Raw genomic sequence first — 17,630 nt, 5'->3', positions numbered from 1 at the left:
TAAGCTATAGGTGAATAGTTCAGTTTTTTTATCAAAACTATCTGTCTGTGTACTGCCAGACACTTTAATCCCATACGAGGTGGCCACAAACAAATCGCCTCCATGTCACCCTGTCCCCCGCCATTTCACTGCCCTGCTTCCAATTCAGACCTCCCTCATATACCTCTCCACTCCATCCCTCCATCTCATCTGTGACCTTCCCCTTCCTCTCTCCCCCTCCACCTCACTCACATGCTCTCTTCTCATCAGTCTCTCACTCTCCATCCTCTCCACACGACCAAACCACCTCAATGTGTTTTTTCTAACGCTTCCTATCACATCAAAACTGAAAAACCAAAATGACCTGGGATAAGGTTATTGAGCATGACCTCAGGGCCAAGGGACTAAATGGGGAAGCTGCCAGAGATCGAGCAGCATGAAGAGCCGCTATTAGGTGATCAAGGCCAACGCATGCAAGCATGTTGGACCCTTTAAAACCAAAACGAACGAAACGAATACGGTAGTTAAAATCTCCTAAGTTAAGTTCATATGAGTTATGATATGACTACTTCTTTATACAACTGTCCACGTGATATATAGATTTTCATTAAAGTATCTGCTCATAACTTCAGGACCTGCTTATATTTTCAGGATAACAGTACTACAATAGAAAATATATCATCAGAGAGAAGTGGTTAAGTGAAACAGTTTTACCTCTTCTTTCTGATTTACAATATTTTTTTTACTTTTGCTGCTTGTGAATGATTTTCTCTCAGTTATGAAGGACCTCTGACAGTCTATTTGCCAATAGCTTTAATTCTATATGGGATGACCACAAACAGATCACCTCCTTGTTGCCCTGTCCTCTGCCATTTAACTGCCCTCCCTCCATCACACACCTCCCTTCCTTCAAATACCTCTCCACTCCATCCCTCCATCTCATCCTTGATCTCTCCTTCCCTCTTCTTTATCCACCTCACTTACATACATTTTTCTCTTAGTATCTCATTCTCCATCCTCTCCATGTGACCAAACTATCTCTGAATATTTCTTTTAACACTTTCAGTCACTTCCATATCAATACCACAACACTCCTTCAGTTGCCTCTCTCTCTCTCTCCCTGTAACTCTAATATAACCTCCAACAAGAAAGGGGTAAATGGTAGCCATTTCTAGCCCTTGCAGTTCAAAAGCAAATCAAAAAGTGAATACAGCAGTCTGAAAAAAGGCAAGAGTAAATTATTATTATTATTATTATTTTTTTTAAATTTTTTTTTTTTTTTTTAAGAGGTTAAGCAAAGACACCATGTACCTTAACAAGTGTGATGGTATGTGTAATCTGCAGATACAACATGGTCACCACCAGTGCAGAAGACAGGGCTCTCTTTAAGAAACTCAAGTTCCATACGTTGATTTTGGATGAAGCTCATATGATGAAGAACATGGCATCTCAGCGCTATGAATATCTGAGGAAAGTCAAGGTAAGGGACTGTTTTAATTACACTATAATTGTTTTGTACAGTAGACACTTGCTACAGCTGACTAATTGGGGGGAAGCTTGATCCGATAAAGCTGATAAGTCCATTATATCTGATGGTCCCCCTCCCCCAGAGATGGGATTTCGAGCACGTTTGAAAGTAAATGATTATAACAGCATTTTCCAGCACTAAAAATAAAAACTATATCTATTTTACATTAACTTGGCCCATAATTTTGACTTCTTGCAACTTCTTTCACATCCTTGTTGTAGCACTTCTTCATGGCTGGTACAGTATTACTACTGTATAGTTTGTAATTACAACTCAGTAGTCATGATGGGGAGAGGACAATTTTAGGCCAGGTTGTAGTAAATAGGGTAGGAATAATATGTACAGGTCTTGTGGCCCATCACACCTCATTTAACTGGCATTGTTTACTATAGCTGATGAAAGTTCAATAGCCTTCGTATTGTGTGCTAAGTCCAATATCTGGTATATTGAGGTCTCTCTCAAGTGAGGGTCTGCTTTTCATTTGTACCAATGTAATGCTTTAGGGAATGTCGAAATGCAGATTTCATTTAATGGACTTCGTTCCCTTCTACTGTTCGTTGCTACGGACCTAAAGTAATTTTCTGATACATAATATTTATAAAGTTGGATTTCGTTATACTCAGTTTTTATAGTACAGAAATGCATCCAAATTGTATTTTGCTGTAACAAATTTTTTCTTTGACAAGCACCATAAAACCATCAGACTTTCTTCTGTTATAGCAGACATAAGTGTACTTTAACTGTAAGAAATTAGGAGTAACCTGGAAGTACTTAGTTATATTGCTTTTTTTGTTAGCAATTTTTGGGGTGACTATACCCAGAGTGACAAGCCAAATGGTTTCCTGTACACTAGGAAACCATTTACAGTGAACTTCCGATAATCCGGCATCCAATGGTTCGGAATTTTCAACCCAGGGTCAACTTTAGTTTTTTGGGGTAAAAAAATTGAGAAAAATCGGGAAAAAATTGAAAAATATAGAAAAATAGTCGAAAGCGGTGCACCGAACTATCTAATTCCACACCCATGCTGACTACAGTACACTACACTACAAAGGTAAGTACACTCAACCCCCTGCTATCGCGCCTAATTGGTCACAGCAAACGCGCGTGATAGCTGAACACGCGATAGCTGAACTGAACAGTCAATGGGAAAATTTCTAATTGGTTTTTCAGTAGCCCATTTTTCTAACTTTTAACCACTTTATGCCTATGATTTCCTGCCAATCTCTCCTCCAACATGAAATAAAGCATTATTATATTAATAATAACAGTATAATGAATAAATAAACAACATAAAAGGCTATCAGACTTTTATAAGGATTAAGGCTTGGGTGATTTGATGGGTTCCGAGGCTTAGGAGTGGCTTAACCCCTAAACCGTGGGGTTGTTTTTGCTTGACTTGCTTGTCTCGCGGGCATATTTGTGCTCCAACAGACTCTCTAAAAATATTTGCCAAAAATCAGTTATTAGACCTAGAATATTAAAATTACATATGCATATGGCACATACCTTCAGCTTTCTCCTGGGATGTTTGTTGAGCCTTCGTTGGGTACCATAGGACTTGTGGAGACCTCTGAAGTTGGGTAACGAAGTCTCCACTTTACACTTCCCGACAACCCGTAATATGATTACCACAGCCTGATATTATCACTAGAAACACTATTCTATGATTCTCATATTAGTTTGGAATCCATATTCCAAAAAAAAAACCACTGTGAAAGCAGTGAAAATTACAAGCGTGTATGACCTTCCCACTTGCGATCGTTCGCCGCTGGTGTTCTGTCATTTATTATTCATAAAAACACTCACACTTTATATTCTATTACTATATAACACTTATATATATCTACAGTCTTTATCCATAAGTTTCCTTCAGTAATAGTAGTTTATTGTCACTGTAGGCATTCAATTTCTCTTTCAGTAAAATACGTAGCATTCACTTTCTCGTCCTGTATACTAGCGTTGAGAGTGAATCTGTCACTTTCACTTCCACTTTCATTACTCATAGTATTCATACATGCTAGAGTGAAACTTTCACTTTCATTACTCCTAGTATATATACTCGTATTCTTATATTACTACTCATTTACATTTCTGTTTACATTCTCTATTTTATTTACATTATTTACATTTCTGTTTTATTTACACTGTGTTATGCACTGTCACTTGCAGTAACTTATAAAACTATTTTCCACTGTTCACTTATATTTACATTCATTGCTTTCACTTGTTGTTTACACATTATTTACATTTCCACTTGCACTGTTTTACTCTCCAGAAAGATCATAGTCACTGTCTATCATTTTCATTGACAAATTAGCCAGTTCATGTTCCACAGCAGTCACTTAGCCCTTTACCCCTTTCCACACGAGGTTTAGTAGGGGGTAGAGGTCACAGGGCCTTTTGCATGGGGCTAAGAAGCGGCGGAATTGGACGGGCGCGAATCCGACGTAGTTTCACCTTGAAAGATGACAGTAAACTGAATACAGTGTGGTGGCCTGCCTAGGGGGAGTGCAATGCTGCCAATGTCAGCGTGGTGACAGCTGCTAATATATACGCTATGAAATGATTGGCAGGAAATCTAGACAATACATAATAAATTAGGTAGTTCCAGGTGAATGTAAATATCACTTAGGCTTCTCCCTTCCTTTCTTATGTATATTTGTATTATGAGAATAGATTATACGGCATATTTCAAGGGAAAATAAACAGCGAAAATTAGCAAACGAGTGCACGTGAGGTGTTGTCAGGTGATAATTAGCCAATTCCAGGTGTATGGCACTATCACTTACCTTATTTCTTTTTTGTATATATTATTTGGTATAAGAATAGGGCATAGGGCTTATTTCAATGGATGAAATCAGTGGAAAATTCCAGGGAAGATTTACTTAGCGTAGCACGGCTGGGCAGGTGAGAGGAGAGGGTAATGGAGGGGAGGTAGGGAGGGGAGTCAAGAATGGGAAGAAATGGCTAAATTGTCAACAATGGATGTGAGTACAGATGAGATTAGGAGTGCTGACTAGTGTTGGACATTGGCAGTACTGATAGATGATACAAGCCACCACTTGAAAGCCTGGGCGAATTCAGAATAACACAGAATCACACAAGTGACACCCCGCGGTATGATCCCTTGCTCCCAAGCATCATGAAAGTGACGCCTCGCGGTTAAGGGGTTAATTGCCGCTAGATCTCTTTAGCTGTCTCCATGATTTCTTAGTGTCCACAGCTAAAGGGGGTATCACACGGTACATGGTATCAGGAACGGCCGAGGAAGATTTAAGTGGAACAAAACTTGCACGCTATCACACACGTTCCTCACACTGTTGCCAGAGCCCCATCTCAGTTGTAAACACATGATTACTTTATCGACATCACAGTTTTCTCGGCATAGAAAATATTAACTCTTTATAAGGGTTTCAAAACGATTGATATTTATTCTAAAATACAGTATTAATAAGTATTCAGTGTTAGGCTAAATTTCAATGCTGTAGTACGATATGTTCTTTCGAGTCGAATGGGTTTTGTTCACACTGTTTTGCCCTGTCGTATCCTCGTCAGGAATCCGTTCAGATGCATTCCAAATGCCCGTGGTATCGTCAGCAATTTTACCACGTTACCGTTCCGATTAACCATCGTATCCTCGGCAAACCTCGTATGAAGTGCCGTGTGAATAAGTTTCGCTTAGCCCGTCTTCAAACTCGACGCGTGATAGCGGTCTTGGGGTGCGTGATAGCATGTATGGTTGTGCATTTGATGTGTGCGCGATAGCAGATAAACGCGATAGCTGAACGCGTGATAGCAGGGGGTTGAGTGTAAAGAAAACTATAATTTTTTAATTATTATTAATTTTTTTTTTTTTTGGGGTGTGTACTGAACATTTCCAGATACCTGTCTGATAGTCCGGATAATCTGATAATCCGGAAGTTCCGTGGGCTACTGCATTTTGGATTAAAAGACTTTTACTGCACTACACTGGGTGGTAACCATGTAACCAAATTATGGCGCCTGGTGGTTTAGTGGGTAATTAAGGTGCTTCAGTCATATTGAGCTTGTGTAGGTTTATATCCAAGGAGTGGTTGGGGTTTATTGCTCACATAATGCCACTCGAATGAGTGAGGCTGGTCACTCTCATCTTAAATGTCAGGACCAACTTGCCTGGTCCCGGGTTCCTGTGCTCCTCTGTGGGGCGACACAGGATTGGATGATGGATGGATGGATGGATGAATTCATTAAGCTTTCTTAAATTGCATGTTTCTTTATGCCTTATTTTTGTCACGACTGTATTATTATGCATTCTGTTCTTTATAACTTCCTGGATATGCCACACCTGTATTTGCCCCAGACCTCTCTGCCATATATTGTGGTGGACTGTAGTCTGGTATATTCAGAAAAGCTTTAACCAGCCCCATCCCGACATTTTTGGACCTTTTTTTTTTTTTTTTTTCTTTGGCTCAAACATCCGCTTTTGGTGAGAAACATCGAAAATTCATAGAGAAATCGCTCACCTGAGGTTTAAAATACTCGATTTAGGTATGGCTACTTCCTTACCTGACTGGGTTTTCTAAAAGGCTGGCACCAAAGAAAACGAGTTCTATGGGAGGGTAACTATTTTTTCTACTCATAAACAGTATTTATTGATTTACTTGGTACGAATTTATATGTAGTACAAGAGTGTATTGGTTTTCAAACAGTAATATAGGCATTATAAGCATTGTTTCACTCACCAACTCATCACCATTCATGACCTTTTTTTTCCCACATTACCTGATCATCATTTCTGACTCTTTCTTCCTCTAATGCTATGTAAACTTTGTCCTCCACATTGTCATCGATTGGGGAATCACTCTGGCCCTGAATGTCTTTATTGGCCAGGTCACTGGTAACAGGTGAATTGCCGAGACGATGGCGTTTCAGGGGGGGGGGGGAAGGTTATGCTGTGTAAGGCATTGTTCCTGCTTGGCATCTTGTAGAGGAATAGAGGAAGGTGTCCCGTGTATACGTGCCAAAAATCACTCGCGAAATCACTTGTGAAAATTGAAAATTATGCAAATTAGGGACCTTGCAATGTTGCCGCATTAATTCACGTCGCCAGGACGGCGCGGGTTAATAGAGTAAATGTTTGTGCATTTTGTAGCTTCTTGCTATACAGAAGAGATGTATACTGCAAAAACAAAACACATGATGAATGAAACAAAAGCCTTTGGGGGCTGAATGTTAATTTCCTGCCAAAATACATTAAATTCTCATTTATCCATTGTAATTCAGCCAAACCCTATGCTGGTTAAAGCAAAACACTGGATATTGCATATTCAGCACAGCATTCAACTTAGAGCAGGATTTTGTTATTCTGTCCATCTCGACCATTTATCCTAAAAACTTTACCATGAATAAAAGATGAAAACTAAGCTTATAAAAACTATATAGTAATGATACAGTACTGTACATAGTGTGTACTATTGTATGTCCTCACTAGGTGTTGACATCAATGGATAGAAGCAGCACTGGAGGGATTTGCATTGTAAACAGTACAGTACACATTACAGCACAGGGGTAGTTTAACAATCACAATAGAGCACTAGAACATGAGCATTGACAGGCCATTAGCTTTGCAATACAATACAGTACAGTAGCTAGAACATAGGACGCAACAGAGGTAGTCAGAGCACCAGGGTTTTGCGATCGCTTGGTCAGAAGAGCGGGAATTCACAAGCCTGTCTTAACTCTACGACATCCACAAGTGAGAATGAGAGCACGGTGGTATTCTTGACATGCCAGATATGCCACACCTACAACGGGTTCTGATTAGCTGGCACGTAGTGGCATTTTCATTGGCCCCCGAGTTTCGGGATTTCTCCTGGCACCGATTGGTTACTGCTTACAAACCGGTTGAGACCCGTGAATGCCGGATATTGCATTGGCCTGTTGGTTACTTCCCATTTCAGCATCAGATTGTTGCATAAAAATTGCCGGATATTGCTTTAGTTGAGCTGAGATAGCTGCCCCAGATACAGTATTGTGTTGGGCCTGATATTGTGATGGCAGATAATTGAGAGTTTACTGTATGTTGTTAGCAAAGGAGCAACCTACTTACAAACCAGAATGTGAAGAAAATTTGCAAAACTCTACAGAATTCAGCCATTGTGTTTCACAAAATCCCAATCCATATTAAAAAATATATAAGGGTTGACATTCAATAGTCTTTGATCATATCCTCTCCAAAAGCAATGGACTTGTGCACATCTACATAGTTGCTATTTCCTGAAGGTTTGGCAAAATTTTTTTCCACAACTTTTCATGATATTTGGCAACACACACACACACACACACACACACACACACACACACACACACACACACACACACACACACACCGCTCGCTGGTGCAGTGGTAACGCTCTCGCTTGCCAACTGGTGGACGAGAGTTTGCGCCTCGCTCAGGTTGCGAAAAAGTTTCACTGACAAAGTGGGTGGTTACTGTCCCCTTGAGCAAGGGGACGGGTGTGTGCGTGTGTGAAGGTCACAGCCTTGCCCATAGATCGGACTATATGAGCTCTCACCTCCCTCCCGGGAGGGTAAAAGCTGACGATCACGACCATCAAGTGATACCGACCGACCCGGTGAATTACACACACACACACACACACACACACACACACACACACACACACACACACACAGGCAACACCAGAGTCAGCATGTCTGCCTCCTCGCTTCGTGCTGGCCACCCTTGGCCACAACTGGCCACACCTAAATAGTATCTTTATGTGAGTCAAGCTTTGTACTAGGTTAAACTAAATGGTGTTCTAATATAGTAGCGCAAGTATGAGCAAAAATGTTGTCCAAATAACAGAATACATCTGATTAGTCCAAGAATCCACTGATCGATATATCATCAGCTGAGTGTCGTCTATCACCAGGCGAGTAGCAAGGAGATGCATACTTGTAAGTAGAATCTTTCTAAGTAATACCACAGGATGAGCACCATCATTAGTAAAGTGAGTATGGAAGGTGTTAAGAAAAGGGATAAAGGTAGAAAACAGGATGATGATTACTTTTACCAAGAACTGGTTGAAATGGAAATGTATAACAAACTAGTAGAGAAAGGGAATAAACTGGAGAAGGCTTTTCATAGTAAAATAGATGAAATTAAGAAGCAGTTGTGCATGCAGAAGGAAGAAAATGTAGAATTAGTAAAGGAATTAAAAAAAAATGATACAACAACAGATGAGCTGTGAGTTGAGATGGGTTCACTTAGAAGGAAGATTAGTGAAATGGGAACTACAGTTGTCAACCATGAGAGTATTGAAGGGTTCAGAAATGAGACAGTTAGGCAAGCAAACAGTCTGATATACCTAAGCAGTGATATTGAAGAGAAGATAACCCAGGTGAAAGTGATGCAGAGTTACAAAGATGATGTGGGAACTACTTATGCTGAAATGTTGGAAGTAAGGAAAGACGTAGAAACAAGAGTCAAAGAAAAAAGCATTAGAAAGGAAGTGAAAGAAGTAATCAAAAACAACCCCAAATTGGTCAAAGATTCAGCAGTTATATTAGTAGTAATCACTGGTATAGATGAAGAAGAATTAAACACAAAATTAGACAAAAAGGAGATGGCAAATATAATGAGCATATTGAAGGAAGTATCAGAGGAAATGTGTGATAAAGACCTAAAGGAACACAAAAAGCTAGGGAAATATGAGAGAAATAAGTCAAGGCCACTGAAAGTAACCCTCCAGTGTGTGAACACTGTCGAGGAAATACTAAAAAATGAAAACAAACTCATGGAAAAAGAGGAATTTAAAAAAGAATGGATAGAAAGATGCCTAACTCAAGAGGAATTGAGAAAACTGAAAAAGAGGGAAGAGGCAGGTACAAAGAACGAGGAAAGATCAGAGGAAGAGAAGAGCAAATTTTTTTTATAAAGTAATTGGATTGCAGGTACGAACATGGTACATAACCAACAGGGAATAAATAGAAGGAAGGTAGTAGACTGAAGTTATTTGCAAGTATGTAAACAGGATGTTTAAGTTGATGTACTCAAATGTGGATGGAATGGTGTCTAAGTGTTAGAGATGAATGACTATACCAGAGAAGAGGAACCACACATTACACTGTGTAACAAAGACTTTTTTTATTCTTTTTTTTTTGGTCTTGATAGACTCAGTTTTCCACACTGATTCCAACAATGTATGTTTTGTTTGTCTATCTCAATTTTTTTTGTCAACAATTGTGTTATTGTTTTGATGTTAGAGGTTTGTTCTAAGTCATGGGAGAACAGTTCCATGAAGAACCTGAAAGCCATACTTTTGCATAACGGCAATGAACTCCAATCACTTCCAGTTGCACATTCTGTGGAAATAAAAGAAGGCTGTGAGAATGTGAAGATTTGTCTAACAAAGACCAAGTACTCAGATCACAATTGGGAGGTTTGTGGGGATTTCAAAATGATTTTGTTCCTACAGTAAGACCACTATAACGGACTAATTGGGGCCCAAACCATTCCGAAAAATGCAAAATTCCGATAAAAGCGACATCTGGAGTTCCTCCTGCTATTCTGGACTTTTTCCGAAATATCAGACATTAGTCTGGATTGCATGAACGGTATTTAAACTGTTTTGGCTACCACTGCAGTACTGTACTGTGTTATAACTTCAGTACATTAATCAAATAGTATAATAATACTGTACTGTTCACTGATAAACATTTCTTTTATTTACCTTATTGTGGTGAACATAGCTGAAGTGGTCAGGCACTCCAGACTGCTTCTGACTTTATCGGACTTTTTCCGATATATAGGAATTTAGTCTGGTAGCTTCAAGAGTCCGATAAAAGCAAATTCTGGACTATTGAAGTCCTTTATATCGAGGTTTTACTGTACTTTGAATGCAAGGCGGTTATACGAAGTACAGTACTCATGTTTTTTATGCTTGTGGGACATCTGGAGCAATGCAGAACATTTTGTGAGGAAAGACTGACCTCAAAGAGAGTGTCTTACATCAGGCTCATGTAACGTTCTGAGAGCTCCATTGATCTCCAGAGAGAAGGTATTGCTACCGCTGCTACACATAAAACTTGGTCTTGTGAAACAGTTCGTGAAAGCCTACAAGGATGGCAATGCGTTTCAGTATATCTGATCAGTGTTTCCCAAGTTGAGTGTGGCAAAGGTGACGGCTGGGATATTCACCAGGCTGCAAGTTCGAAGAATGCTTGCAAGTCGTGAACTCCTTGGTAAAATGACCGATGATGAAGAGTGCGCTTGGAATGCTTTCAGGGGGGTTGTGGAAGGTTTTCTTGGCAACCAGAGGAGACCAGTTTCCGCACAGGTCATCGATGACCAGATCGGGGCATTCCTCTGGCTTGGATGCAAAATGTCAATTGAATTGCACTATCTGCATTCTCATCTTGATTTCTTCAAAAGCAACTTGCATACAGTCAACGAGGAGCTTGGCAAATGGTTCCACCAGGACATTCTGCTGATGGAAACCAGATATCAGGGCAGGCGGAATGAGGCGATGATGGATGATTACGTTTGGGGATTGTTGTACGATTGTAATCACAGCTAGAGTGCGAAGTCAAGATCAAAACTGCATTTCTAGGTACTGTGTGCCCAGCATTTCGTGTGATGTTACTGTTTGCTCATTTTCTAGTTATTGTTCATAATATACACCCAAGAATATATAAATTCTTTGACATTCTCAATACAGTATTCTCAAATGGTAACAAGTTGCAGTTCCTCTCCTTGTATGATACATATGTTGTTGCATGATTTCTGTAGCTCTAGATTTACACAATCTTCGCATTGACATAGACATAGATCAGAAATAGTGTAAAAATCAACATATGCAAAATATTGGTTTAAGTTTGTTACACAGTGTTATTTGCCTAACTGAAACAAAATTAACCCAAAAGATATCAACTGATACCCTAAACTTAGAGGAATACAGTACTGTATATGGAGAAGAGACAGAAATTTAGGAAAAAGAGGAGGAATTATAATCTTAACAAAGAAAAATCTACAGGTCGGAGAAATAAAAATAGATATGCCCTCACAGTTAGAACTGATTGCATTGGAGAGTAACACATCTGAAGGGATATTAATTGTGGCAGATTTATACATGCCACCCAAAACAATCTTTTGGAAAAGAGGCAAGTATGAAGACCTGGCAGAAAGTATAGTTCAGAGTTTAAGAACATTACTACATGGAATGGGAGAGAAGTCTAAAAGAATTATATTAGCTAGAGATTTTAATACAGATATAAACTGGAATACTCTAGATGTAAGAAGCCATGAGAGCTGTTGGGATCAGAAGCTCCTGAGTCTTGTGCAGGAGTTTTTTCTAACACAACGTGTAAAGGAAAACACCAGAAAAAGAGGACTTGATGACCCATCAGTACTAGATCTGATATTTACTAGGCAAGAAAGTGATATTGACAGTACAGTAAGACCTCACTATAATGGACTAATTGGGGCCCAAACCATTAAAAAAAATGCAAAATTCCGATAAAAGCAACATCTGGACTTCACCCTGCTAATCCGGACTTTTTCCGATACAGTACCCTCGCATCCAAGATGGTAATATTGTCACCTGTGGATCCCGTCTAGGACGAGAAATGTCTTGGACCAACGCAAGACCTTATGGAAAAAAATTAATTTTGTCACAGAATCTTCGAAAAGTGCCCATAAAAACATCAACCTAGACCTATTTTGGCACCAAAACAAATTTCCTCACCTTGAAAGTGTGTTTTTGAGCTTGTTATCTCCAGCTTGGTAGCCTAAGGTAGATGCCAGTGCTTCAAGGGGTTAGCAGATGGTTTCCTAGGCATGGTTACATAAGGAGAGGCAATAACGTAGGACCAAACGCTGAGTGCAACACTCAGTAAGTGTGTCCACGACACTCTGTAGAGGGAGACAAAATCAAGCCTTGCTTGCTCATCACATTACCAGATGCCAATATTTTATTGGACAACATTGCAACCACGTCACTCTCCCCGGCATGGGAACTGTGTTGGACTGGGTGAGACCGTCATAGCTGTATTCTCCTCGGATTTGGGCCGTTATGAACCGTCGGTTCCATATTGGATGTATGCAACCGTATTACAGCAATATACTGTATTGAATTATTATTTATGGTCTCCGTCTTGGACGCAAAACGTCTTCGACAGACCCGTCTTGGACGTGAGGGTACTGTATATCAGGCATTATTCCGGATCGCATGAACAGTTTTTAAACTGTTTTGACTACCATTGCGGTACTGTACTGTGTTTTAACTTCACTACATTAATCAAATGGTATAATATATATAATAATACTGTACTGTACAGTACACCCTCTTTATCGACGTTTTTTTAATTGACGGATTTGATTATCGACGTTTTTTTTTTCTGCTGGGAGTTAAATTATTATTATTAAAAAAATAAAAAAAATAAAGAACTGTATTGGCACCTCCTAGCAAGTTTGTGCGCCATCCCGCCAGGTGTCTCTGGCTGCTCGCGGCATGTTCCCGCCGACCCAACAAACAACAGCATCAGTACACGTTTGTCTGTTGTTCTCATATCTTCTTATATCGTGTTCGGCCACATCTATCGTGCTTTCGCGATCATCATGGCTCCGAAGGGCCCTTGTAACACTCCAACTGGAAATAAGGCAGCTAAGACAGCAAGGAAAGTACTTACCTTGGAAGTAAAGAACAAAATATTACAAAAACTTAGAAGTGGAATGAGCTATGCAGCGGTTGGTCGCGAGTATGGCATGAATGAGTCCAGTGTACGTGGCATAAAATGGAGAGAAAAAGACATTAAAGATGCTCTGGCTTCATGCACACCAGGATCGGCTAAAGTAACGATGTATGTGAGAGATGGTGCCTTGGTGAAAATGGAAAAGGCACTGAATATTTGGATTGAGGATTTAAACCGTTGACACGTGCCACTAGACTCCCAGTTCATCAGGAACAAAGCAAAACAACTCTATGCTCGGTTTGCTGGTGAAAGCAGTGGTGTTGGTGAAGATAGTGGTGATGAAAGTGAGGCAGGTGAAAATAGTGATGATGGTGATGAAAGTAATGACGATGGTGATAGGCCTAGTAATGTTGGTGCTTCTAGGCAAAAGAAATTTGCAGTCAGCAAGGGCTGGTTCGAGAATTTTAAGAAAAGGTATGGCCTACATAACATTAGGATGACTGGTGAAGCAGCTTCAGCAGATCAGATAGCAGGAGAATCGTACCCATGTGACTTTGCTGAACTTATAAGGGAGAAAGGGTACAGGCCTGAACAAGTGTTTAATGCGGACGAAACAGGCCTGTGGTGGAAGAAAATGCCTAAAAGAACGTACATTTTGAAGGAGGAGAAAAGTGCGCCAGGCTTTAAAGCAGCAAAAGATCGTGTGTTTGTGCTGTTGTGTGGTAATGCAGCAGGACATATGATAAAACCCATGCTCCTGTATCATTTGTTATAATGTTAAAGACGAGTTGGATTTTTTGTCAATAAAGGATATTTCTTGCAAAAGTTAAGCAGAGATTAAATATGAAATATACGAGCATAAGGAGAGTTGAATTTTCCTAAAAGAAGATCCTAGCGAAAGTTAGGCTAAGATTCATCTTTGATAGCATAAACCTAGGTCAAGAGAATTAATAAGGTCTGCCCATCGAGGTACCAGTTTTCACCCCTTGTGCGCATGACGTCACAAGAAGTGTCAGGTAAAGCCCTGAGTGAAGTCAGTTCATCAGTCTCCACTGACCCATACACCAATAAGGATCTCCGTTTTCTGAGAATTCGCGAAATATTGAGGGAGGGTCTCTTTTATTTTTATTTATATATTTATTTATTTATTTATTTTTTTTTTGGGGGGAGGGGGTAAAATGCCCACTTTTTGTGCAGCGAATGAGTGCAGAACTTCTCGTGTTAAAGGCATTAATATAAGCTTCCACAGATTTCCTAAGGATGTGGAAATCAGAAATAAATGAGTCAAGTTCTGCAGAAAAACAGATCCTTGTTTTAATCCTGCCAATTCCTACATATGTAGTAAGCACTCTGAAACAACTGCATATGAGAGAAACCTGAAGTATGAGGGGGCCCATGATACTGGAGACAGACTAGATTCTTTTGATCAGAGAGGTAAGAAATATATATATTAATAGCAACATCATAAAATGAAAATCTAGTATTCACGGATGCACACTAGAACTTAGTCATGTTGGTGCTAACCGTGGAAGTTTAGTAATTAAGGAAATCCACCTGTAATGTCGTCTCACGGGAATGAGTGTTGCCAAAAAAATATTGGAAGTTTAGAAGAAATATTTTGCCCATTTATCCAAGCTTTTCATCCTTAGGCTTATATGTTCGGCCAATGAGAACTTCATATTCTTATTGTATTCATTTTCATATAATTTCCTTGCACCCAAAAATATTGTAAAGTTAGATAAAAATTCGGTGTTAATATTTATGTTGGCAGTTTGTGGGATCTCTCTCTCTCCTCTCTCTCTCTCTCTCTCACTCACACACACACACACACACACACACACACACACACACACACACACACACACCCACACACCCACACACACTTCTGCTGACGTCACGGATAAGCTGCGCGTGGAGAGACCTTATTCATTCTCTTGACCTAGGCATAAACTGCCATACAGTCGTGAAAATTTAGGTCTGGGAGAAATGGAATATCAAGAATGAAAGGAAGCTCTTGAGAATGAAAGTAAATAGGAGAGCGTGGTCTCTCTGATATGAGCTAGCAGCACCACGCGTGTGTTGTGAAGATCTGTGCGAACAGCTGATCTAACGTAACACTTGGCTCACACTCTCAGTTATTAGAACGTATGAATGACCACCACTGCCGCTTTCGTTTTTTTTTTTTTTTTTACACACTCGGTTATGTAAACGTATCGATGGCTACAACTGCTGGTTTCGCCTTTTATTTTTAGATGGAGTGAGGTGTAAGTGGAGAGAGAAGTGATGATACAGCAGCCATTACAAGTTGAGGTCCAGTGTACGACCACTATGCATCAACATCAGAGATTATGCTATTTTTTCCATAATTCTTTACTTAATATAAGTAGTTTATGCTTAGGTATGGGGGTGAGATTGTTGTGGAGTGGATATGGAAGTTGTGTAGATTAGCTTGGGAAGAGGGAAGGGTTCCAGAGGACTGGAAATCAGGTATAATTGTTCCTCTGTACAAAGGAAAAGGGGAGAGAGAAGTATGTGGTAACCATAGGGGTATTTGCCTTCTTAGTGTGACTGGTAAAATATATGGTAGAATACTCATTGATAGGGTTAGGCATATGACAGAGGAGCTAGTTGGAGAAGAACAAGGGGGATTTAGGAAGGGAAAAGGGTGTGTAGATCAGATATTTGTTCTAAGATGTTTAGTGGAGAAGTATCTAGAGAAGGGAAGGAAAGTGTACGCTGCCTTCATGGACTTGGAGAAAGCTTATGACAGAATAGATAGGAAAGGTATGTGGAAGGTATTAAGAATATATGGAGTGGAGGGGAAATTGTTGAGTGCTGTGAAGAGTATGTACGAGGGAGCTAGGGCTACGGTGCGAGTGGATGGTGAGCTGAGTGAGTTCTTTGATCTCAATGTGGGACTGAAACAGGGGTGTGTAATGTCTCCATGGCTGTTTAATATATATATGGATGGGGTTGTAAAGGAGATACAAGGTAGGGCAGTGGATGTGGGGGTGGCCCTAATGAATGAGGGTGAGATTTGGAAGCTTCCGGTGTTGCTGTTTGCTGATGATACAGTATTGTTGAGTGAAGATGAATGGGAGTTGCAAGGTTTGGTGAATGAATTTGGGACAGTGTGTAGGAGGAGGAAGCTGAAAGTTAATGTAAACAAAAGTAAAGTTATGGTGTTTGAGAGGAATGAAGTCACAGAGTGTGCAGTGAGGTTGGATGGTGAGGATATGGAGAATGTGAGTGCATTCAAGTACTTGGGTAGTGTGATGAGTAAGGATGGAACTTTGGGGGATGAAGTACGTGAAAGGGTACAGCAGGGAAGGAAGGTTGTTGGCACACTGAAAGCAGTGATGAGAAATAGGGAGGTGAGTATGGAAGTTAAGAAGTCACTGCATGATGGTATTGTGATCCCTACCCTGACGTATGGAAGCGAGGCGTGGACCTTGCAAGAGGGGAATAAGTCAAGAGTGAGAGCAGTGGAAATGAGTTACTTGAGAGGAGCATGTGGAGTGACGTGGAGGGACAGGTTGACGAATGAAGAAGTGAAGGAACGTTGTGGGGTTGATGTGGATGTGGTTGAAAAGATTAGGAGAAATACACTGAGGTGGTTTGGACATGTGGAGAGGATGGAGAATGAAAGACTGACTAAGAGGGTGTATGTAGGTGAGGTGGAGGGAGGGAGAGGGAGGGGTAGACCAAGGATGAGGTGGAGGGATGGAGTTGAGAGGTATATGAGGGAGGGGGGGGTGAGTTGGGGGGAGGGGAGTCAAATGGTGGGTGACAGAGTGACTTGGAGGCGTTTTGTCTGCGGCCACCCTTTGCGGGATTAGGGCGTCGGGCTATAGATAGATAGATAGATAGATTATGATATTCAGTTTTTCAATTGCCTAACTAATTTATTTCTAAGAAACACTAAAACTAAACTGCATATTACATACGAGTGATTGAAGGGATACTAAAATATATAAACAAAGGGTACCTGACCAGACAAAAATCGGTATCGACGGTTTTAGGCATCGACGGGTATCTTAGGTACCTAACCCCCGTCGATAATGAGGGTTTACTGTACACTGATAAACATGTCTTTTATTTACCTTATTGTGGTGAACATAGCTGATGTGGTCAGGCAGTCCGGAATGCTTCTGGCTTTATCGGACTTTTTCTGATATATAGGAATTTAGTCCGGTAGCTCCTCGAGTTCAATAAAAGCGAATTCTGGTCTGTTGAAGTCCAGTATATCGAGGTTTAACTGTATAATGTATCACCCTCCATTCGGCAAAAGCAGCCATGCAGTATTAATTTGCAACTTCAGGATTGCGTTTGACATAGTTACCAGTAATGAGTTACAGAAATAGTCAAAACTACAAAAAGAGCAACTATGATGACCAGAAGAAGCACTTCTTGAGATTGGGAAAAGGAGCTTAGAGGACAAGATTTA

General features: G+C 40.2%; 1 protein-coding gene across 1 annotated transcript in view; it reads left to right on the top strand.

Annotated features, from left to right (window-relative positions):
* Positions 1-17,630, top strand: part of LOC145413192 (uncharacterized) — a 481,698-nt gene that overhangs the window by 293,276 nt on the left and 170,792 nt on the right. The window contains exon 13 of the mRNA XM_080282917.1: positions 1,324-1,459. Within this exon, the coding sequence (XP_080139043.1) occupies positions 1,324-1,459 (136 nt within the window). The remainder of the gene's footprint in view (positions 1-1,323; positions 1,460-17,630) is intronic.

Source organism: Coenobita brevimanus, chromosome 95, assembly GCF_032717465.1.
Source record: "Coenobita brevimanus isolate Jiangsu-jjx chromosome 95, ASM3271746v2, whole genome shotgun sequence".
In the NCBI taxonomy this organism is placed as follows: Eukaryota; Metazoa; Arthropoda; class Malacostraca; order Decapoda; family Coenobitidae; genus Coenobita; species Coenobita brevimanus.
This window is presented reverse-complemented; position numbering and strand designations above follow the sequence as displayed.